Below are 25,126 nucleotides of genomic sequence, written 5' to 3' on the forward strand. Positions count from 1 at the left end.
AAACTCCAGTAACACCTATACCTCTCCCTGATCACTTGGGTAGGAGTGGTGGTACCACCCATAGTGGGGCAGACCTTCCTAAACCAATAATTAACACCACCAACACCACCAACAACAATAAAATGTTTCAAAGATTTGCCTACAGGCCAGTCTGCTGAAGGTGTTTTCTCAACAGAGGTGACCTCTACCCAGATGACCCTGGATTATGTAAAGTTTACAGAAGACCATCCAGTACAGCAGCCACCACACTTCATCCTCTTCCAAACAGGATCTATCCTCCCACTTTAGTCAGCACCCTTTTCCCATCCCGCTTCAAGCCACTCTCTTGGGATCACATAGGAGTCTACAGAATTCACTCTCTTCCTTTGATATCATTCGTGAAGACACTGAGGCTGTACCTTCTCTATATTCACAAATTGTGCAACTCAAACGAGCTGCATTATTGCTAATAGTGATTACAGTAATCTTGTCAGCTCAGAACTCTATGGACATCTATTCAGCATGGATCACGCATTGTTCTAAGCTCTCTACACCCATTACCCCGCCTAATCTTCATTCATCCCCTATAAGGTCAGCAGTATCATCACATTCATTTTTACAAAAAGACAGACTATACTTCAGGAATCAACCTTCTTAAAATGTGTCTTTCAGGTTCTGCTCTTTAAAACATAAAATTCTATATATTCAGAGATATTTATTACAGCATCATTTCTAATATCAAAATGTTGGAAATAACAAGTCAGGTGCAGCCAGCTGAGGAGTGCTTGAGCCCAAGAGTTCCAAGTCAGCCTAGGCTAGACTGTGAAACTATCTCAAAGGAAAAGGAAAAGGAAAAGGAAAAGGAAAAGGAAAAGGAAAAGGAAAAAAAAGAAAAATAAAAAACACACACAGAGAGAAACAGAATTGACTGCCTTCTCATGGGTACACACGCATGCAAGAAAATGCAAGGATGTGTAAAAATTTATGCTACAGCCATACCTAGGGTGGTTTTTTCAGGGCGTCCCAAAACAAAGTACAAGAGCTTCAGATTTTAAAGGGCTCTATTAGTGTCTGTGACCTAGTACCCGCCTACCAGCGGAGGAAACCTCCCACGGTCCTTAACTTTTAGTCCATTGAAGCGCGCTTCCGGAAGTCCCGCCCCTTCCGGAAGTGATGCCGCGGAATGTCCCGGAAGTTAGCGGCGTCTGTAGGCATGGGACCTGTGAGTTGTAGTGTAGAGCAATGGCGCGTGCTCTCTTGAAGCGTAGCGGCGTCCGTCGCGGTCTGGGCGGCAGGGAGGGACCCCTGAAACGGCTGCGGCTGGCCGTGGAAGACTTCGTGCGGACTACCTCCGAGAGCGATGCCTGCGAGAGCCGCAGCGCTGGGGCGCGCTCCCGGCCGGGCGGCCGAAAGAGCCGCAAGGAGCTTCGTAAGGAGAAGCGACACCTGAGGAAAGCGCGGCGCCTGCAGAGGACAGTAGGCTCCGGGTCAGGGGACCAAGGCGGGAATGTCGGCCTTAACGATGGCCCGGAGACTCGACGACCACCCCCTGAGGTGAGACCGACGCCCGCCAAGGCCACAGCAACCCCTGCCAAGGCCAGTGCCCCCTCCACTAACACCAAGGCCTCGGCGGCCCAGCCGAAGGCCAAGGCTAAAGGTGCTCCTGGAAAGCCTGGTCCCGCCACCGCCACTGCCCGGAAGCGGGCGCTTCTAGCGGCCAACGAGGAGGAGGACCGAGAGATCCGAAAGCTGGAACGGTGCCTCGGCCTCCACAAGCGTAAGAAGAAGGGCGATGGGAGCTCCGTGCCGCTCAGCTTCGCGCGCGACGGTCTGGACTACATCCTGGGGGCCCTGGAATGTGGGAGAAGCGGTGGCCTGTACGAAAGCAGCGAGGAGGAGGAGGAAGAAAAGGTGGAGACTAGACAAACAGTCTTGGAGAGTGACCTCGAGAGCAGTTCTAACGAAAGTGAGGAGGACCCAGACTGGCAAGTGCTGCAGGAGGATCAGGAAGATGTAAACTCGAAAAGGAAAGGAGAAGCAGAAAGTGGGACGCGGGGAAATAAAGGGAATAAGAAAGTGCGTTTTGCTGAAGTTGTAGAAAAGAGCAGAAGTTCTTCGGAAGATGATATAGAACAGCAGGTATGTCACGAACAACCTGTAGGCCCTCTGGGCTGTCATTCCAAACGGAGTGAGGGGCAGAGTACAGAACAGTATTTGCACTAACACAGTAGCAGCCATAGCCTGCTGAGGGACAGGCTGACCCAGGCCATTCTAGGCAATCATAGAGCTTCACTTCATTAAATAGCAGTACCCTGCTCCAGGTTCTCATGGGGTTAGTGTTTGGAGTAAGTAACAACAACAACAAAAGATACTGGAATTTCCACTGTACATTTTTGTTTACAATTTTATTCCTGTTTTCAAGGAGAGTCAGTCTGTTGAAAGTGGTGAAAAGTACATCCCTCCTCGGCTGAGGAACGAGGAAGTAATAGATGTCCACAAGAAAGAAGAGCTAGACAGGCTCAAGAAACATGTTAAAGGCCTAATTAACAGGTAACCTTACAGAAATATGACACACTATCACTTAATTGTAGAAACTATCTGAAAAGCAAATGATGGAGGCCAGGATTATACAGTGTTCTGGATCCTTGTTCTTGGTTGACATAACGGGACTTAAATTTGAACAGGTAGGATGCTCAACTGTTTGATATTGCCCTTTCCGTGTTTGAAAACAACCCATAGGGTCATTCTGAGAGGCAGAAAGAAACAGGACATGACTCTGTCCTAGGAGCGGCCTGGCTGAAGTCTGCAGGTCTAGCCTGCAGAAGTGAACTCATCTAGTGGTAAGCAGGGTCTTCAGCCCTTGAGGCACCATCTGTTTTTAATTGTCCATTTTAAGGATAAAGCATCAGAAGGTTCATTGGAAGCCACATGGGTGGGAATTTGTCACTTACCTTTCCTTGTTGGCTCTCTAATCCTAACAAATAAATTGGAATCACTTGTCTAAAACCTTCTCCACTTGTTTTGTGTCCCTCACTCAGCCTCATTCAGGGCCTCTTCCAAGCCCCAAAGATGACCACTGTCCTGGCCTCTAGCACCTAACCCAATTTTGTCACATTTTAAATATGTATTGTTCTTTTGTGGCTTAACTTGTTATTGTAGATCACTGGGAATTACAAAGACAGAGTAGGGAGGTCCTTAGAGGAATCACTTCCAGGCTAGATTACAGTTAAAAACAGAGACAGCTAGTGGTGTGGCAAAGTTGGTAGAGTATTCATCTAACATGAACAAAGCCTGAAGCCCTCCCTTGCTTGCCAGACCACATAAACTAGAGGTGGTGGTAAGTGCCTGTAATCCCAGGACTCAGAAGGAAGAGAGAGATTGAGACGGATTCTGTGCAGTTTCGTTGTTTGAAGATTTAGGTGACTGCTACTGATATCAAGATGCATCAACCGGGTGTGGTGGCGCACGCCTTTGATCCCAGTACTCGGGAGGCAGAGGCAGGCAGATTTCTGAGTTCGAGGCCAGCCTGGTCTACAAAGTGAGTTCCAGAACAGCCAGGGCTACACAGAGAAACCCTGTCTCGAAAAACCAAAAGAAAAAAAAAAAAAAAAGATGCATGGCTGTTCGTCACATCTCCTTTTCTCTCCTGTGTGCTTTTTATTTCTTTTTCATTAAAGCCCATAATATCCTGTAACTTTACCATTACCTGTTGTTTTGACAGCAGGTTCAGGTTTAAGCACTGGTACACAATGAATTTAGAAACTGAATGTGTTTGTGTCATCTAAGAAATGAAACAAGTTCATGGGTTTTTTCTTAACTTACCACCTAGAAGTGATTACTGACTCTAGGGGATGTCAGATCAGACTACCTGTGGGCATATGTACAGACTAAGGGAGGATCCCAGGATATGCTTTAGTGGCTGTGCTCTGCTAAAATCATATTTTCAATTGTATAAAAGATAACTGACATTATTTCAAGATTTAGAGTGTGATCTGAGTCTGCACCAGGTTTCAGAGTGGTTTCTGGTTCAGAAATACACATAAAATAGTATATGCATTGGTAACACTTTGCTCACATTCCACTGCAGGTTGAGTGAGCCAAACATGGCTTCTATAAGTGGGCAGCTAGAGGAGCTGTACATGACCCACAGCAGGAAGGACATGAACGATACCCTGACCACTGCCCTCATGGATGCCTGTGTCACCGCCTCAGCCATGCCCAGCAGACTGATGATGGAGCATGTCTTCTTAGTCAGCATCCTCCACCACACGGTCGGAATAGAGGTACAACTACACCTTTCTCCATATCCTGACTATGTCATCTGGAATAATAGTCCAGTCTGGAGTCAGTGAGTGAGAAGTAAAAGACTTGAGAAGCTAAGGACAGAGGACAGTGGCCCAACTACCTCAAAAGCCCTGCTGTGCAAGACTACCCTGGCTACCATAGGAATTGTGCTTCTATGATCATCTCTCCACCAAGGGCTATACTTATTTTTACATGTGAATGTCTGAGTCCATTTTCTTGCCATTACAAAGCATAATGGATGCCCTGGACAGCTTTCCTTGTGCCCCATAATCACAGTAATTGACACTGTTCTGTGGCTGCTATGGTGCTTCCCCCATCCTATACCACACTGGGACAGTTCAGCAGACTTAATCAAAGTGATTTTAGTGCAAACAGCATTTCAGTGAATTATTTTAAAAGTCAGATGTAACCACCACAGCACATCAGGAATTTACTTGATTTGAAAACCTGAAATTATTGGTCCTGCTTCCCATTTAAACCTTTGCTAATAGCATGAAGAACAATGAGATGACTTGTTCAAGGGGAAGTCATTATAGTACTTTAGCTAATGGCATTCACTAAAGCTTGTGCCAGATATGCTATGCTTTCAGGATGCTAGTTTCCATTAAACTGTGCTGAGAAAAAACTCCCAAGAACTTAAGGAAGGAAAAAGAAATGTTAAAGGTATTCTCAGCTACTGTGTGTCTCCCCTCAAGAACTTAACATTCAGGCCTTTGCAGATTTGTGCTGAAAGTCACATAGAATCAGTACTAACAACATGATATTTGTTCATATTTCTAAATTATATTAATGTGTTTAATTTTAAAGAGATAATAGAATTTAAATTTTGACCTGTTACATAATTGGACCTATTTGTGTGCTGAAAACATAACCTGAATTAGTGTCTAAGTGTTTCTTGCTCTCTGAAGAATCCTGTCTTTGTTAACACTGTACATGAGCATAAGATGATGTACTGCTTTGTGAGGGCATTCTTAGGTTTTTCTAAAAGGAGAAAACCTGAACTAGGAATCAAGCCTCAGTCTTTAGTTTTAGCTTTCAGAAATCAGTATTGCCATTGCCAGTCTGCTGTGTCTTTCTTGATTCTTTTTTTTTTTTTTAAAGATTTATTTATATGTAAGTACACTGTAGCTGTCTTCAGACACTGCAGAAGAGGGAGTTAGATCTCATTACGGATGGTTGTGAGCCACCATGTGGTTGCTGGGATTTGAACTCCGGACCTTCGGAAGAGCAGTCCGTGCTCTTACCCACTGAGCCATCTCACCAGCCCCCTTTCTTGATTCTTTAGCTTCATTGTTTTACAGTCTTAACAATCCTGTGTGGACTTGCCCATTATACTTTGAGCTGACTGGATCTCATCATCCCTCCTTTGTCTATGTGTCAACCTAATCTGAATTTTACAGTAACTCTAGTATCTAGTATCTACTGACACTAAACCAGGTTTTGAACAGCTGCCAACACCTTACCCTTGTCTAGTTCCTAGAGTCCCAGACCAAATGCTGGGGATCATACCCATTGATAGTTCCCTGCCAGTCTGTCCCAGATCATTATGTGAACAGCCCTTTCTTCCCCCATCTATCACAGTTGCCTCACTCATCTCCCAGCTAGATGTCCTGCAAAAGGAAATAGTCACGAGATAATGCTACCAGCAGGAGGGTCAGTCACTACAATTTCTGCTTTCAGAATTCACTGCTTTTGTTCAGAACCACTACAGAGTCAAGCCTTGGCCTCCTGCTTCCCCAAAACACACGTAGGAGTTATAAATGAATGTTCCAAAACAGCAAGAGGACTGCCATAGTGGCCTTGTCCAACTTCACCAGGCCTCTGCTAGTTCTTGGCCTGGTGCTGTTGCCTGGTTATCATCTTCACATGGATTCTGACATCAAACTCAAGTTGTCAGGTTGGAAGCAAGCTCCTCTATGCCAAGCTATCTCACTAGCACATTTTTTAAAGAAATTTTTCCAGGGAGTCACAGTAAGGACTGGCTAAAAACCACTTTGTTGTTAATTCTAAAGAAATGAAAATATCCTTACAGAAAAGATTTGTCTGCTGAATCAAGCACTCAGTACTGCTTGTTATCTAGAATCTTCTTTCTCATCTATATGTGAGGCCTGCATTGTTAGTGACCAGCACCCCCGTCAGAGATTTTTCCCCACCTGTATTCATGTTGCAGTTTTTAAGGCAGGGTCCCAGAGTGACATGATGTTTGTTCCATCTCCTTCAGGTTGGTGCTTGCTTCCTTGAAGCTGTGGTAAAGAAGTTTGATGATATCTATAGAGATGGAGGTGAGGGGAAAGAACTGGACAACCTCTTTACCATGATTGCCCATTTGTACAACTTCCACGTGGTACAGTCTATCCTCATCTTTGACATTTTAAAGAAGCTTGTTGGAACTTTTACGGAAAAAGACATTGAGCTGATCCTGTTGATGCTGAAAAATGTGGGCTTTGCATTGAGAAAAGATGACGCCTTGTCACTTAAGGAACTGATCACAGAAGCCCAGGCCCAGGCCAGTGGTGCAGGCAACAAGTTTCAGGACCAGAACAGGGTAGGAGTGTTGCTTGACCTGCTGAGTATCCATGAAGCACAGATGGCAGAATGTAAATGAGTGTCTGGCTGAACACTAGTGTTTGTGCCCTAATGTTCTCTGTTTTCTTCTGCCTCATCTGCTACTGTGGCTTTGCCCTTAGTCTGCAAACTGACTTTGGTTGGGGGAGGGGGTGTTGTTTCCTTGAATTTTTGAGATGGAGTCTCTAGCCCAGGCTAGCCTCAAACTCATGATCCTCTTCTGAGTGCTGGGCTTACATGTGTGTACCACCATATGCTGCTTGAACCTTGTTTCTTCATTAAGAACTCATGCATATTTTATGATTACAATGTTTGTCCTCTCAGAAGTTGTTTCCCAAGAGGCTTGGGTGTCAGCCTGGGTTGGATGTGTGGCACTGCTTCTGAGCAGCAGAGACTTGGGTCTTACCAGCCAGTTTCCCTCCTGTAAAATAGGTCCTGTCTCATGTGAGGGGTTAGAATGGCACCTGAGAGGCCCTCAAAAAAAAAAGGAGAAAGTGACCTATTGAAGAGCACCAGTGAGGGAGCCTGGGGCCTTTGGCAGAGAGAAGATAGGACCAAAGCCACACATGGGCCCAGGGAGCCAGGTTTTTTTTTTGTTGTTTTTTTTTTTTTGTTTTTTTTGGATAGAGGAAGATCTGCATAGATAGTTGATTGGCAGATCCTGTACTTTGCTGGCCACTTTGACCCCAGTGTAGAATGATGGGAGGTGGCCTGAGCAGAGAAAGGCTTCAGGAATCTTGAAACAAAAGTAGCATGTATGAGTGTGGTGGCAGTGGATGTAGCCTTAGAAGTCAGAAGTAACTTTCATGTGATGGGAGTTTGGGAAAGGTAAGACTGGAAGGGAAGATGACCCTGCTTCTTTTTTTTTTTTTTTTAAAGATTTATTTATTTATATGTAAGTACACTGTAGCTGTCTTCAGACACTCCAGAAGAGGGAGTCAGATCTCGTTACGGATGGTTGTGAGCCACCATGTGGTTGCTGGGATTTGAACTCTGGACCTTCGGAAGAGCAGTCGGGTGCTCTTACCCACTGAGCCATCTCACCAGCCCGACCCTGCTTCTGAATAGTAAAGTTGGCATCTAGATTAAGTCTTGAAGGAGGGTTTGTCATGAAGGATACTGGGTCACCCTCATACCAGGGCTGGGCTTGTGGGAGTGGAGGAGGGAAGGCCCGTGGATAGTGCTAAGGTTTGAGACTCTACTGTTTTAAAAACTGTATCCCTGAAAGCAGTGTTGAAGGTAACACAGACTGCCTCCAGCTGTCAGTGTTCTCATCAGTGTTGCCTATCTGCGTAGCTGTGATGTATTTCTTACCAAGCTCAGTCATCACTGACTGTCAGTGATAAGTATCGGTGGATTTCTTTACCCTTAAGGTACGGTTTATGTTGGAAACAATGCTGGCTCTGAAGAACAATGACCTGCGTAAAATCCCTGGCTATAATCCTGAGCCTGTGGAAAAACTAAAGAAGTTACAAAGAGCTCTGGTGAGTGACACCCTATTCTGGTTTGTCCTGAACCTCCATGCCATTATGGCGCCATCATGACAATGGTTCAGGCTAGGTTCAGCACAAGTGTTTGAAACTGTAAATCTGTCCAGGTCGTAATGGCGTATACCTTTTTTTTTTATCATTTATCACTTTACATTCCAATTTTAGCCCCTTCTTCCCCCTGGTTTCCCCTCACACAGCTCCTCCCCTATCCCCTCATCCCCCTTTCCTCTGAGAATTAGGCCTCCCTGAGATCACCCCACCCTAACACGTCAAGTCACTGTAGGACTAAGCGTATCCTCTCCACTGAGGCCACACAAGGTGTCTCAGGGGAACAGGATCCACAGGTAGTCAGCAGATTCAGGGACAGCCCCTGCTCCAGTTATTGGGGACCCTACATGAAGACCAAGCTGCACATCTGCTACATACGAATGGCATATACCTTTTAAGCCCAGCCCTCTGGAGGCAGAAGCAAGGTGGGTTTGAGGCCAGCCTGGTCTACAGAGTTGAGTTCCAGGACAGTCAAGGCTACATAGAGAAGGAGGAGGAGGAAGAAGAAGAGGAAGAGGGAGGAAGAAGAAGAGGAGGAGGGACAGAGATGGGAAGAGGGGACATATCAGTAGTGATGATTCCATCAAATTCATTGAGTACTCAACTTTGAATCTTCTGAGGTGCTAAGTTTAGACTGTATGATGGCTTCCTCTGTTCGTACTCAGAAGGCCAGACCCCATCTGGAACGAGGAAGCTTTCCTCCGATGTTAAGCCTGTAGTCCTGACAGCACAAGAGAGTCATTCTGAGTCTTTAGTCACAGAAGCATCATTGGTGCAAATCCCAGGTCACACACATTTGAATTGTGGACCCACAGACTTCACACATAGGACACTGAGAGGTGGTGGCTCTTTCTAGCATTTTTTCAATCAGTTGTGGGTGATTCATTGCCATAGTCGTACACCAAAACTGCCATTGTCAAACAAATCCACGACAGAAGTGCAGGTGTGAATCAGCTGAAACACTTCATGAAGCCTTTTCTTTTAATCAGGTTCGAAATGCTGGCTCAGGTTCTGAGACTCGGCTTCGCATCTCCTGGGATGGCATCTTGAATGCAGAGCAGACTGGTCGCTGGTGGATTGTGGGGTCTGCATGGAGTGGGACCCCAATGATTGACAACAGTCATCACATACAACTTCAGAAGCCACTTGCAGGCATGGTATGAAGTCTGTGTTGGCTGCCTGGCTATGGGCACCCTGGTAGGATGATAGGAGCTGTTGTTGGAACTCAGCAATATGCTGTTCCCAGGAAGTATAGGTTCTAGTTCCTACTGTGGATTCAAATTGTAACTCCAGTGTCCTTATCTTCCCTGCCCGGGAACCCTCGTCTCACTCGGTAGTTGTGGCTCCCAGACTCTGGGCAGCAGCTTGTATCTGAACTTGGTCTTCATCTGATGCACAGATCTGATCCTCCTCCTTAGAAGGCTCCCACTGAGCTTTTCTCCTTTTGCAGATTTACCCAAGAGTACAGACTTGGTATTTACATGCATACATGTACACACAGTTTACAGTCACTTCTTCAATAGTGAATGTTACTCTTCAGAAATTCAAGTTTAGACACATTCTAGAACAGTGTCCCTTCTCTGAGGAGACTGCTTTCATTGGGATAATGGAACAGTCTGGGCACTGATCTTTCTCTTTTCAGGTTAGCTCTAAGATGCTGGAGCTTGCGAGGAAGCAGAGAATGAACACTGATGTCAGGAGGATCATATTCTGCACTTTAATGACAAGTGAGGACTTCTTGGATGCCTTTGAAAAGCTGCTGAAGTAAGCATTGGTGGAAACATTTTGATTTTTATTTAATAGATGTGACAGAAATAAGTTGATCTGTGTTTTAACTTTGGATAATTTGAACAACTGAGTCTTCCCTGCTACTGCCCTGTTACCTGAGCTTCAGGTTCCACGTGACCCTCATAACACATTGAGCCTGCTTGTATGTCCTTGGTAAATGGTGCTGTGTAGTGCCAAGATTTGAGAGTTTGACTGGCAGTATTAGCTAACCAGCTACCAGATTACTCTGTTAGGGCTGTTGTTTTTTGAGAATTGTTATCTCTGTCTTTCAGACTCTTGATATAAAACTTACAATATATTTTCTATAATTAGTTATAAATTTTACAAAGTATTTCTTTTTATGGGGGGGGGGTGGATTTTAGGAGTTTTTTTTTGCAACAGGATTTCTCTGTGTAGCCCTGGCTGTCCTGGAACTCACTTTGTAGACCAGGCTGGCCTTGAACTCAGAAATCCACCTGCTTCTGCCTCCTGAGTGCTGAGATTAAAGGCATGCGCCACCATGCCCGGCTTACAAAGTATTTCTAAAACTATTGACTATTAACCCCTTTCTTTATCTGGTTCAAACTTAGAAATAACTGCAAGTTTGATGATTAGGTTTCTGAACTTGGCTTTGTTGATATGAAAACCTCAGGCTTGCTTCTGTTTTTGAAACCTTACTGTATTGCTGAATGTAGGTAACACCAAGTCTTCTAGTCAGTGCTGGCATGGTAGTGCAACTTGTTACCCTAGCACTTGAAAGGCTGGAGAATCATGCTTCCAGGCCAGCTAGGCTACAAAAGAAAAGGCATACCAGACTTAGCAGCGGCTCCCTGCCCACCCAACTTCTATTCATGAAAATCATTAGCCATGCTGGGACTATAACTCAGTAGTGTGAGGCCCTGGAGTCCAGCACTTCAGCATTGCAGTTTTGTCTTGTTTTATTTAATCACTGTCTGTTCTTGTGGATATTTAACTCCATGGATTGATTGAGCTGAAGTGAAACTGGTTGTTTGGATAGCCCACATACACCTTGAGCAGCATGCTGCTTCTGTTGGGCTTGTTTGCTGTCTAAGGAGGTTGTGGGGGTAATGTGGCAGCAGAGTTGCTGTTTTCTCCTGAGTCTAGAGCCTTTGTCTCCAGCCATTGAACCCAGCGTGCAGTCAGTTGGGGTTAGGGACATGGCTCAGTGGCAGAAGGTTTGCCTAGCATGTACAGGGCTGTGTGGCATGCACAGGGTAGTTAGTTCTACTCTTAATATGCCTCCCTCCTGCTGACACAAGAGGAAGAAAGACAAATCAGTAGCTTTAAATTGCCAAAACCTCACTCCACTGTTGAGTAGACACTAGCTAAGGGTCCTCTCGGTGCCTGGGATACTTGTCAGTCACTCCACTGTTGAGTAGACACCAGCTAAGGGTCCTCTCGGTGCCTGGGATACTTGTCAGTCACTCCACTGTTGAGTAGACACCAGCTAAGGGTCCTCTCGGTGCCTGGGGTACTTGTCAGTCACTCCACTGTTGAGTAGACACCAGCTAAGGGTCCTCTCGGTGCCTGGGGTACTTGTCAGTCACTCCACAGAAGTTTGAGCACCAAGGCTAACATCAGCACAGGTGGTTCTAAAGGATTCTCTGCCCGGGACAAGGAGTCAGTCTTGACTTCATGACTGTTGGCATGTTTATATAACAGACCTAGAGGCTCAGAAATATATCAATACATCCTTGGTAGCCTCTGTTTCAAGAAAAGTGCCTACAAAAAAAAAAAGGAAGGAGGTTTAGGTTTAGTGGCTGTGAACTTCCTGTGTTCCCACTGTGGTGGTTGCTACCAGACACTGTGGGATTGTCCACACTCACAGGACTGTACAAAGAACAGGATGAGGATGGATATTGCTTTGAGTTTTACCCGGAGAAGGGGTATTTGGGGGGTTTGAGACAGATCTCCCTATACAGCTCAAGCTGCTCTTGAGCTCCACAGCTGCATAACAATATAAACCAGTCCTCAGCTTTGTAACTTGGGAGTTGTGTTGTGCCTTACACATTAGGCCATGTTATTAAAAAAAAAAAACAAAAAAAAAAAACAAAAAAACTGAGGCCCAAAGAAGCTAGGAACAAAACCGGACTGTGGCCCAGTATGTGGCTGCCACTATCATCTTGAACACTCATATGCTACTGGATTCCTCAGATAGGGAGTATCTGATTTTGCCATAAAAATTGAAAGCAGGCCCCACCACCCACCCCTCACCATCTGCACCAGGCAGGAGAGCTGGCCCTGCCTCTTATGGGCCTCAACACCCTGAAGAGTAGACCCTGTACCTCACCTGGGCAGCACAGTAGAGCTGATCCTAGTGACTAAGACACATGTGAGCCAGCCCCAAGAACATAAGAACAGGACCCCGCCCTTGCCAGCTGGTTCATTGGGTGAGCCAGTCAGAGCAATGCTGAAAAGCTTGCCCTGGTGGTATTGGGCGTAGGAGAGCTGGTGGGCTGACCAACTCAGCCACCTCCTGGGCCCAGATCCAGGGCTTTGAGTTGCCCCACCCACCCACCATCTACCCCATCTATGAACTGCTGGAGCACATGAAGGGCCCAGTCCTACAGATCCAAAGCTGCAGGATCTCCATGACACAGGGCAACAACAGATTAAGAGGACTCCCCATGAGGATCCAGATAATATAGCAGAAGCCAGGGGCCTCAAACCAGACCAGTGGCACATTGCAATGAATATTTGTAAGTAAAGATGTTTGGACAAAAAATTATATAGTGTGTGACAGACCATGACACACTGCAGCCCTCACACTGCAGCCCTCACCACAAGATAATTTATTTTAATTCTACCTTCTTTTCTTTTGGAGGGGTGATTGCATGGACAGGTACAAAGGAATGAGGAAATGAATGGGATTGGGGTACATGACATGAAATTCACAAAGAATCAATAAAACATTAAAGAAAAATTGAAAGAATCTATTCTTAGTTGGCTGTTTGTCTATAGGCTTGGACTGAAGGACCAGCAGGAGAGAGAGATAGTTCATATCCTCATGGATTGCTGTCTGCAAGAGAAAACCTACAACCCTTTCTATGCTTTCCTGGCCAGCAAATTCTGTGACTATGAAAGGAGATTCCAGGTAACTTATAAGACCACCAGTACATCTGTCTGGCTCATTACCAGGAGTTCTGTGTCCCTATCATGTGTCATGTCCATGCTAGCAGCCAGACCTACCTGCATTGGAGAGAAGATAGAACAGTGGGGCAAGGTAACAAGGATCTAGCCCAAGGCAGCTGGTCTGTCACAGCTGGAATGATTGTGCTCTTCTGGCTGGATGCCTCTGTAGTGTTTTAAGGCACTAACAACCTTTCTTCAAAGCTGTGTGTTGAAGTGTAGGACAAAACTTCAAAATTGACTTCTATGATGGTGTCAGGAAGAGGCAGTGAAGTTGTTCCTATTCCCAGGCAGTGGGTTATTGACAACAAGTGACTAAGGAATAGAGTACCTTTAGTGTACATTTCCGGTAAGTTGTTCCAATGTTGTTGCATTTTAACGTTTTTCTTTTTTACTGTTAACCAGATGACTTTCCAGTTCAGCATATGGGACAAATTTCGGGACTTAGAAAATTTGCCAGGCACTAAGTTCTCAAATCTGGTTCATCTGCTGGCACACTTGTTGAGGACAAAATCACTTCCACTTTCTGTTCTAAAGGTTTGTATAATGCAAGAAATTAGTATAAGCATCTAAGGTAGTATAAATTATTTTATTTGGTATATTTTAAGATGCATTTTCTGAAATTCTGAAATTTGAGGGTTGGCAAGGAAGAAAGCGACAGGGTTTCTCTATTAGTCTTGGCTGTCCTGGAACTCTCTCTGTAGACCAGGCTGGCTTTGAACTCAGAGATCTGCCTGCTTCTGCTTCCCAAGTGCTGAGATTAAAGGTCAGTACACATACACCAGCTATGAAAGGTTTTAATTACAATAGCCATCATAGAAAATACCCAGTCAACACATTCTATAAATTTACTTAGAGAATTAATGTCCAATTATAGGTTTGGTTGGTTTTTGTTTGGTTTGTTCTGCTTTACATTAATTCAGTGTGTGTGTTTGTGTGTGTTTATGTATAGGCTTGCATGTGCTTTTCACGGCTAGCTCATCTGGGAGCAAAGAGTGAAGTAGAACTTTGTTTTCAGGGTTACTATTGCAGGGGTAAAACAAAACGACTAAAAGCAACTTGAGGAGAAAGGGGTTCATTTCACTTATACTTCCAGGTAACAGTCCATCACCAAGGGAAGTCAGGTCAGGAACTTGGAGTCAGGACATGATGCAGAAGCCCTGGAGGTACTCCGCTCAGCCTGCTTTTTTATAGAACCCAGGACAACCAGCCTAAGATGGCCTCACCTACAATGGTCTGAGCCCTTTCTACATCAGTCACTACGGCCCATCCTTTTCTCCCTCCTTTTCTTGAGATAGGCACTACAGTCCATCTTATAGAGACATTTCTCAATTGAGCTTCCCTCCTCTCAGATGATTCTAGCTTATGTGAAATTGACATAAAACTAGACAGGACAGACTTTCCTCATAAAGATGCAATTGTGGACCTTCACTGCAAAATACCATGAGGCTGTAGTTCACCACCCCTGCACTTGGGGCCTTCAAAGCCTTGAGACACCAGTACAGAAGACAGAGAAGCACAGGAGGTGGGGATTCCTGACCTTTTGACAAGACTAAAGGAGATGAACAGTACACATAAGTCAAGATGCTAACTAAGTTCCGTGTCTTTCTGTAGCATTGCTAGTCTGTAAGGCAGCATCCTAGGCATTTGCCTCCTGCCTTTCATCCGCATTTCTGCTCACAATTTCTTGGTGACCATGAGAATTAGGCGGGAGCCCTAACAGGCTTGTACTAGGGTTCTCCAGAGTAACAGACTTACAGAATGAATCGATACATAGGAAGGGGTTTATTAGAATGACTTACAGGCTGCAGTCCAGCTAACCCAACAGTGGCTATCTGTGGACAAAAAGTCCACAAGGCTAATGTCGCAGCTGGTCTTCAGTATACACTGAAATCCTGAAGAAGTAGTCTCTAATGCCAGTGAAGGATTGGACTTGCTAGCAGGACAGGGCGAGAAGGCAAAAAACAAAAGATCCCTCCTCTCTTGTCCTTACATAGGCTTCAAACAAAAGGTGAAGTATGATTCTAATTAGAAGTGGATCTTCCTACTTCAAATTAAGCAAAAAAATCCCTCACAGGTGAGCCCTTCATTTTGGAATTTTAGTTAATTCCAGATGTAGTCAAGTTGACAGCTAGGAGTAGCCATCACCAAGCACATCCCTGACCTTGTTCTTGGGCTCTTGTTTGAAACCCTCAGCTCTTCTCAGGAAAGCTACTCTTTAATATAGTATTTATCTTTGTTCAAAGGCTTTTTCCTATTCCTGTATCTACAAGGTAAACATATGTGAGCATTGCTCAAGCCTCTCTGGGTAGAACCTTGTCACCATACTCTGTCTTCTTGTAGCTTTTCTTTCTTTCTTTTTCTTTTTTTTTTTTTTTTCCAAATAAGATGAAGGTCAGTGTATTAGCAGTTTAAAAGGGAAAAAGACTACAGGCAAGCTGTAGCTGGAGAAGAGAAAGAAGAATGACCATGCCGCTTAAGCTAGCATGAAGGACAGACACAAGACAAACATCCTTTGTGATGGGATGTGTTGGAGGAGGGAAAGCCCAGCATGTTAAGGAAAGCATACTGTGAAGCTCCCTTCAAATTTAACTTGAGTTTGTGTTTTCTCCATGTTGGTGTTTGTGGTTGTCTATGTGTAATATGTTTATCATACTGCTAAAAATGAGATGCTTTGCTCAGTTTTTGATGCTTTTCTAAGAAACACATATATATGTATGTGTGTGTTAACCTAATTTTCTATGTGGAGTTGTAACTAAAGAGTAACTACTTCAGAGGACAGAGGACTCCAACCCTGGGTTTGGAGTGTCTATACCCTATAGCTATGATCCCCACTGCATTGAGCTCACAGCCTAGGACCCAGCCCACCTTGCCAGCCAGCAGTAAGTACTCTGTGTCATGGCCAGCAGTTGGTTCCCGACAGCCAGAGTTGTAGAGAGTAAGAAGGGCCGCAAACCATGTACTGAGTCAGCAGGATGATGCTTTCCTGTCTCCTGACCCTTAGGTAGTTGAATTCAGTGAATTGGATAAACCCAGAGTTCACTTTCTACGGAGGGTGTTGACTGCACTGTTGATGGAAACAGAAGACGACGACCTGGCTGTAATCTTTTCAAGGTATGTGCCTAGTGTTCCCTGATTGAACGTAGGAAAAAGGCAGAGAGATTGCATTGTGAGCCAGCATGGAGGTCACTCCCATTTCACTGCTGCTGGTTTATAAAGCCAGGCTTGTGCCTAGTACACAATTTTAGTCCTAATTCTAAGGTTTAATGTTCTTGCACTAATTGAAGAAATGCAAGACTTGCCTAACACAAAACAGTGACTTATGACAAGTTGATATGCTAAACTGTTCCTTGGGTTCATTTCATCATCTTCTAATGAGGTGCTGGGACTTGAACCCAAGCTCAGCATATGCTTCTACCACTGAGTCTTATCCCTAGCCCTCAGAAAGATAAAAGTGGGCATTGTGGTTCACAACTTTAATCCCAGAGTTTAAGGAATTGAGGCAGGAGAATTGCTACAAGCTCAGGGCCAGTCTGGCATACCCAGTGAATTTTAGGCCAGAATAACACAGTGAGACCCTGTTTCAAAAAAAAAAAAAAAAAAAGAATTTTTATTTTGTTGGTTTCTTTATTTCTGAGAAAGGCTCCCACTATATATCCCTAGCTGGTATGACCAGGCTGGCCTTCAACTCACAGGTCTGCCCAGCCTTTGCTAGGATTATAGACCTGCACCACGACACCTGACAAAAATTCTTAACAAAGAATCCTACTTTGAAAGAAGCAGGAGCTAGGTAGTAGCACACACCTTTAATCTCAGCACTCAGAGGAGGCATTAAGCAGGTAAATCTCTTGAGTTCGAGGCCAGCCAAGGCTACAGAGCAAGTCCAGGACAGCCAGGGCAGAGAAACCTTGTCTCAGAAAAAAGCAGAACCACAAATTAGCTAGATAGCTAGATATGTAGGTGGGTGGATTCTGGATGGATGGATGGATTCTGGATGCAACCAGTTATGGCAGCCTATGCTAGTAATCCTAGCACCTCAGAGACTGAGTCAGTAGGGTCACAAAATTAGCGCCACCCTGGGTTACCCTGTCCTTTAGAAAAAGAAGCCAGGTATAATGACATTCTTGTGGTTACACCTTTTCTAGAGGCTGAGCCAAGAATGATTCTTTGAGTCCAGGTGTTCAAGAATAGCTTAGACACTATAGTAAGGTTCTGCCTAAAAATACAGAGATTTTCTTCAATAAGCCACAGGTTTGGAGTCTCAGTAGCAGACAGTTGTCTGTCTTATACAAGACCCTGGGTTTTACACAATCATCCATAAAACAAATGCCTAAAAGTGGGTTTTTGCCTTGCTTCTTGAGGCACCGGGCTCTCAAAGATCTCAAAGACAAGCTTCTCCCTGACCCGTGTCTCCAATTTCCTTTCAGAGTGTCTGACAACCCAAAGCTGGGAATGTTGCGAGAAGGCCTGAAGCTCTTCATTGGCCACTTTTTACTGAAGCACACACAGGCTCACCAGAGTGCTGAGGAAGCCAGTCTGCTGAAAGAGAAGGCAGGCCTTGCATCTAAGTCTTTACAGGGCAAAGCCATCCTGAGAATGTAGCCAAAGTAGAAGGAGCATTTGGCCAAGAGATGCGATTTGTGAATTGAAGGCAGTCCTGCCTCTAAGAACAGGAGGAATTATGCCATGTTTTGTCATGGTTTAAATATTATATTTTCAGATTTTTAGAACCAGGGTTGTATTATGTACTTCAAATGTATATGTATGTATATAGCAGGTCAGGGGGAAGGGAGAGAGAAGATTAAGCCATGAGGAGAGGATTGGGGCCATAAATTGATGACTTTTTTTATCTTCTAAAATGTTGGTTAAAAGTTTAAAAGCTGGGCACATGGTGGCACATGTCTTTCATTCTAGCACTCGGGGAGGCAGGGGCAGGCAGATCTCTGAATTCCAGGCCAGGCTGGTCTACATAGTGAGTTCTAGGTCAGCCAGAGTAAATTGTGTGACCCTATCTCAAAAAAAAAAAAAGTTCTAATGCCTTAAGAAGTGTGGTGCTTAGGCTCTGATATCTCCCAGTCTGCAATCCCACTCACTTCAGGTAGGTATTGAGTACTTGGGAAGAAGAGAGAAAAAGAACAAAGATAAGGAGCTGGCAAGATGGCTCAGCTGGTAAGAGCTCAGACTGCTCTTCAAAAGGTCCTGAGTTCATATCCCAGCAACCTCATGGTGGCTCACAACCACTGGTAATGAGATCTAACGCCCTCTTCTGGTGCGTCTGAAGACAGCTACAGTGTACTTAATGTATAATAATAAATAAATAAATCTTTGGGCCAGAACGAGCAGCTCTAAGTGAGCAGGGTTGACCTGATTGAGCGGGGCCAACCAGAGCAAGCAGAGGTCCTAAATTCAATTCCCAACAACTATATGAAGGCTCACAACCATCTCTACAGCTACAGTGTATGTGTATGAACACATAAAATAAATAAATAAATAAATCTTTTTTTTTTTAAAGAAGAACAGATAACATGATTGTGTTAGGTAAGGATAGCATGGGCTCACAGACAGTCTGAAGAAGGAATGGCCTTGGATGCATGGCTTCCATGAGTCCTCTTTATAGCCTTAAAGTTTGCTTTCTCTCTCAAATGCTGTGAACTTGACTAACCCTGACCTTCAGTTGTAACTAAAGAGAAGTAGAAAAGTCCTAAATTAGAGCTTTTACACCCAGCGGTGTCCTGTGTGGAGTGCCCTTTTCAGGCAGGCAGGCACAGACAAGGGATGCTGTTCCTATGAGATTCACCCCTTCTGTCAGTTTTGAACAGCATATCCCTGTAGCAGTGTATTTGAGATGACCGTGTATGGTCAGGAGGTCTCCATGCAGGTCCCTGAGAACCGAGCCATGAAGTGAGCCAGCAGTGCCTGCTGCTGTTCTTGTTGCTATGATAACACCTGACACGAGCAGCATAAGGAAGGGTGGCCTGGGCTCATACTATGTAGGTACATCAGAGTGGGGTATCGTGCAACAAGAGCTCAAGGCATCTGGTCACATTGCACCTGCAGTGAGAAAGCAGAGAGACACATATGTACTCGGTTCACTTTCTCCTTTTCATTAAGTCCAAGCCTCCAGCCCATGTTCAGCCCAATCAAGAAACTCTTACAGCCACCCCCAGAGGTTTGCCTTCTAGGTGATTTGGATCCTACCAAGTGGGCAGTGTATATAGATTTGGGGGTTAAGAGTAAAGCTCCATAGAGCACTTGTTCAAACTCTAGGCTCACTCAACTTTAAACAAAAAAGAAAAGTACTTTTTTAACTTACCTTTTCTAAATTTTATTTATGTTTGAGTATATGGACATGGGTACAAGTGCTTTTGAAGGCCAGAAGGGGGATGTCCTGGACCTGGAGTTCAGGTGGTTGTGAGCTGCCTAATTTAGGTTCTGGGAACCAATCTGAGCTCCTCTCAGGAGAACAGCAAACACACTCAACCAGGCCAGATCTCCAGCCCCAGGAATGTCTTTTTTCCCCACTCCCCACCAGGGTATCTCCTTGTAACCCAAGCTGTCCTGGGACTCAATTTGTAGATTAGAGATCTATACTAGAGATCAATACATGATCACAGAGATTCACCTCTTCACCCCACCCTCCATGGAATTAAAGGTATATATCATCATGCCAGGCCCTAATTCTGTCTGTCTGTCTGTGTGATGCTTACAGTAAAGGTTAAGAACTAACGTATAAAGTGTGGTGGCACACACCTTTAATCCCCGCGCTTTGGATACAGAGGCAAGCAGATCATTGACAGTTCTCAGCCAACCTCATAGCAAGTACCAGGACTAAAGAACTTGTCTCAAACAACAACAGACAGGTATAGAATCACTTTTAAAAGAGGGAATTTCATCTGTAAAATAAAGATATAAGTTTTATGTAAAAATAAGCAACTTTTAAGCTATTTTCTGTAGTATGTCACTACCTCTGACACTGAGGCTGGCTGGGTCTATCCCAGAAGCTGCTGACAGCGTAAGATTGTTCATGCTTGGTTCACCACCAGACTCTTCCCTTGGATACCAAGAAGCCATGGTCGCCAGGTGGTGGTGGCACACGCCTTTAATCCTAGTACTTGGGAGGCAGAGGCAGGCAGATTTCTGAGTTTGAGGACAGCATGGTCTACAAAGTGAGTTCCAGGACAGCCAGGGCTATACAGAGAAACCCTGTCTCAAAAAAACCAAAAAAAAAAAAAAAAAAAAAGAAGCCATGGTCATGTCTAAATGGAGGAGACAGCTGCATGTAGAGGGTTAACCTTCTGGGTTGACTGTAGGTTGGACAATATCTGGGGAGATTTCTCTATTTCTAACGTGTTAATCTTACTCTACATTAAGAAGCAGAACCAGCCGGGGAGTGGTGGCACACCCCTTTAAATCCCAGCACTTGGGAGGCAGAGGCAGGTAGATTTCTGAGTTCGAGGCCAGCCTGGTCTACAGAGTGAGTTCCAGAGAACCCTGTCTGGGGAAAAAAAAAGAGAGAGAGAGAGAGAGAAAAAGAAAGAAAAAGAGAAAGAAGCAGAACCCTTTTCACCACTTGATATCACTATGTACTCCTAGATCCCCATTCAGCCTTAATGTAGGTCAAGGAACTATGGCTTGGTTTATTTATGTGTATAGTGTTTTGCTTGTATGTGTTTTGTAAGCTGCTGTGTGAGTACTGTGATCCTGGGTCCTCTGAAAGAGCAGCAAGTGCTCTTTAATTGTTTAGTCAACTCACATGAAACTGTCACCATCATTAAGGTCATAACATATCCTCTATATTTCAAGTCCACTCCCATCCCTTATTACTGTGGCTTGGGTTCAGGTAGTCACTTAATGTCAGATGTGTTTAAGTACAGGACACCGCTCTTAGCTGTGGTCCCCATGCTTTGAAGTACAATGCCAGAACTACCCTCCATTGCTGTTGGTATCCTTGAACATCACTGCCCCCGGCCCTTGACAAGCACCATCCTTTTTTGCTATTGAATATGTTTTAGAGATCATGGAAAGGTAAGATCTACTGTGTTTGTGTGTCTCACTTATTTCACTCAGCATGGTGCCATCCATCTTACTCATGTGGTCACAAATAATAGGACTGTTCTCTCTGAGAAGGTTAAGTGTGCATTTGGACACTGTTCTCTGTATCCCTTCTTGCATCCTTGGGCAGTCAGGCTTTTGTGAGTGCTGCTGCAGTGAATATGGGAATGCCATGTCTCTGGTACTCTGACCTCAGTTCTAGCAGTGAGCTTATTGTACCGTATGGCATTTCTATTGCTTGCTTTTGGAGGAACTTTCCCACTGTTTGCATAATGGCTGTACCAATTTTCATCCGGCCCACACAACACAAGGGCTCCCTTTTGTTCAAACCCTGTCATCACTTGTTATGTTCCCGAGTTTTAGCAGTAGCTATAGTATATATAGTAGACAGGTGTGAGGTGAAGCCTCATTGTGGCTTTGATTCCACACTTCTGTTGGCCATTTTATATCTACTTAGGAGAAAAGCTTATTCATACCCTTTGCCCAGCTTTTGTCAGGGTCTTATATCACAGCAACAGAAATGAAATTAGAACCAAGAGGCTAGTGTCTTGGGGTTTATTGTTTTGTTCTGTTTTAGTACTTTTAGGATACCATCCCACTGTCCTTTGGCCTACAGTTTCTGCCAAGGACTTAAGCAGTCTTACAGAGGGGAGGGTGGTCCCTGGTATGTATTCTTTCTCTCGATGCTTCCACAATTCTCTCTCTGAACAGTTTAGTTATAAGATGTCTCAGTTAAGACCACTTCACCTATTTGGGGTTCTTTGTCATGATCTGAGAACTCACTTTCCCTACAGCTTTGAGGTTTCAGTTACTTCTCTGTAAAAGCCCCCTCCCTCATACTGTGGGACCCTATGCTGCATGTTTTAATGTATGTCATACTACCCTGAGTCCTATAGGATTCTTTTTGGTTTTGTTTTATTTGGTATTTGGTTGGTTGGTTTGGGGTTTGTTGTTGTTTTGGTTTGGTTTTTGTTGTTTTGTTTTGTTTGAGACTGGATTTCTCTGTGTAGCCCTGGCTGTCCTAGAACTCACTTTGTAGACCAGGCTGATCTCAAATTCAGATCTGCCTGCCTCTACTTCCCAAGTAGGATTAAAGGTGTGAGCTCGACCACCCAGCTCCTGTAAGATTCTTTGCTCTTTTTATTCATTGTCTTTTTTTTTAACTTTTTTGAGATTAATTTTTTTATTAGATATTTTCTTTATATACATTTCAAATGCTATCCCGAAAGTTCCCTATACCCTCCCCCCCCCCCGCCCTGTCCCCCTACCCACCCACTCCCACTTCTTGGCCCTGGCTTTACCCTGTACTGGGGCATATAAAGTTTGCAATACCAAGGGGCCTCTCTTCCCAGTGATGGCCAACTAGGTCATCTTCCGCTACATATGCAGCTAGAGACACGAGGTCTGGGGGTACTAGTTAGTTCATATTGTTCTACCTATAGGATTGCAGACCCCTTCAGCTCCTTGGATGCTTCCTCTAGCTTCTCCATTGGGGGCCCTGTGTTCCATCTTATAGATGACTGAGCATCCACTTCTGTATTTGCCAGGCACTGGCATAGCCTCATATGAGACAGCTATACCAGGGTCCCTTCAGCAAAATCTTGCTGGCATATAGTGCATATATATGCAATAGTGTCTGGGTTTGGTGGCTGATTATGGGATGGATCCCCAGGTGGGGTAGTCTCTGGTTAGTCCATCCTTTCATCTTAGCTCCAAACTTTGTCTCTGTAACTCCTTTCATGGGTATTTTGTTCCCTCTTCTAAGGAGGAATGAAGTATCCACCCATTAGTCTTCCCTCTTCTTGATGATTGTCTTTTTGTTCAGTATGTAGTTTCCATACCTGCTGAGAGCTTGCAAGGTCTTCTGTTTGACTATGTGTACTGTTGAAGCTCCTTGGAATTCCATAGTTCCTCTATTTGTGTTCTTCAGTTCCGAATTTCTAAGGTTCTTGAGGTTCCTTTCTTCTTATAATGCCTTGTTCAGGTGTCCCGCGCTAATTTTCCCGCCAGCAAGAAACAACGCGGCACATAAACAGGATCCTTCTGTAGCAAGCTTTAATGCGTCTTGAGAGGGAGAGCATCAGCTTCACAAGGCGGAGACCCCAAGCCCGAAAACCGCCTCCCTTATATAGGAGATTTCTCTCGCCTCGGACGTGGCGATTCCCTATAGGCCAAATTCTTGTCACCCGAGGTGACGTTGTCAGGCGGGCAACTGGCACCATGAACGGTTAATGCCAGCACATGCGCGGATCACTTGTTCATCTCCAGAGGCAGGCAATGTCGGCGCCATCTTATAATGGCGACGATGTGGGGTGGCACATCTCCCCCTTTTCTATACAAAGGCAAGCCAGCCACCCATTCAAGGAGGGCGGAAGTAGAGGCCGAATCCCCAAAGATAATTTAAAAACAAAAGATATGTGCAGGGGTCTTGTCTAGTCTCTAGGTGGGACCCGACATACTCCTGACCGATCTCTCTGTCGTTTTTCTTGAGGAAGGGACACTAGGACAGGCAACCCTTTTCAAGACGGCATGCTTCCCAGAGAGAGCGGGGGTATCTCTCTGTGCGATGCTTAGCTCAACAACCCTCATGGGCTGCTCAAACCGGGCACTCATCCTCGTGCGACGCATAGAGATGCTGAGGGTGCAAGAGCTGCCTGGCCGGCGACCGGCTGCTAACATCCACTGCCGTTTTAGTGCCGCAAGCCAGACTTCCGCTGACCTTCCATGCTCTAAGGCCATGAGTGCCTGAGTTATCATAATTTTTTCTCTCTTGCTTTTACTATAAATTTTGCAAATTAGCCAAAGCATAAAGCCCAGTCCGAGGCAGAAAAAGGCTCCAAACATTCCCACCCCCACCCACTCTTTAAAATAAGAAAATGCTGAAGAAATCCAGGAGGCGAGGCCTTTGGTGAGGGACAGGTCTAGGCGGGTGGAGTTGATTTGTAATATCGCTGTTCGGAGTTCCCGCAGGGTCTGGTCAAATTCAACTGTCCAATTCTGTAACAAATGCTGGGATAAAACTTTAGAAAGATTAGCAGCCCGTGTGAAATTGTCATACTGTACAGAGGTCACACAAAGACCTGGCAATCTTCTTTCGCACCCTAATTGGGCAACTTGCCACAAAACATCTAATTGCTCTTGGACTAAATCTATGCGTTGATTCACTAGCAATAACCTGCCTTGAATCTGGGTATAAGCTAGATGTCCAGCCTCCATGGCCGTGGTCACCGTAGAGGACAATTTATTTATGGTGGCAGCCGACCGCACCGTGCCCGAAAGGGTCAGGGCCGAAGCAGTAACCGATGCTGTTACAGCGGTGGCTGCGATGATGCCCACAATTACGGCAGAAATTCCAAAATCTCTCCTTTCTCTGAATAATGCCATTGAACTTGGGGCCTCCACAGGAACAGGCACAAATCGGGGCAGGCGTGCTACCAGGGCCAAGGGGAACTCAGAAGCATTCCAGCACAGAACATAATAACATGGTTGCATCATACAATCAAGCTTATCGGAATTACTTGGCAAGGAAGCATTACTAACAATCTAAAGAAAAGGGGGCCATACGCATATTGGCATCCTGACTAAGGCAAAGGGGAATGCGAGTCCTCCTTTGCATGGCAGAACGGGGCCAACTTTGGTTGTCTGAGACCTTCAGAATAATTAGCCCGGGGCCAGGTTCCAAATAATTCTGTAAAATTCCCGCCCCAATGTGTAGCATTTGTCCATCCATTAATAATATTTGACATAGATTGAGTATGTAACCCAATATA

At 44.9% G+C, this 25,126-nt stretch overlaps 1 protein-coding gene across 1 annotated transcript; it reads left to right on the forward strand.

The window, feature by feature from the left end:
* Positions 1-1,169: 1,169 nt before the first annotated feature.
* Positions 1,170-20,934, forward strand: Nom1 (nucleolar protein with MIF4G domain 1). Its single transcript, XM_021162767.3, has 11 exons — positions 1,170-2,118; positions 2,402-2,529; positions 4,067-4,262; positions 6,506-6,829; positions 8,223-8,333; positions 9,377-9,544; positions 10,030-10,151; positions 13,137-13,269; positions 13,710-13,841; positions 16,309-16,418; positions 17,732-20,934. The coding sequence occupies exons 1-11, from the start codon at positions 1,222-1,224 to the stop codon at positions 17,904-17,906; spliced, it is 2,496 nt and encodes an 831-aa protein (XP_021018426.1). The 5' UTR covers positions 1,170-1,221; the 3' UTR covers positions 17,907-20,934.
* The last annotated feature ends 4,192 nt before the right edge of the window (positions 20,935-25,126 follow it).

This window comes from Mus caroli, unplaced genomic scaffold, assembly GCF_978045245.1.
Source record: "Mus caroli unplaced genomic scaffold, Mus_caroli_1 scaffold_4, whole genome shotgun sequence".
In the NCBI taxonomy this organism is placed as follows: domain Eukaryota; kingdom Metazoa; phylum Chordata; class Mammalia; order Rodentia; family Muridae; genus Mus; species Mus caroli.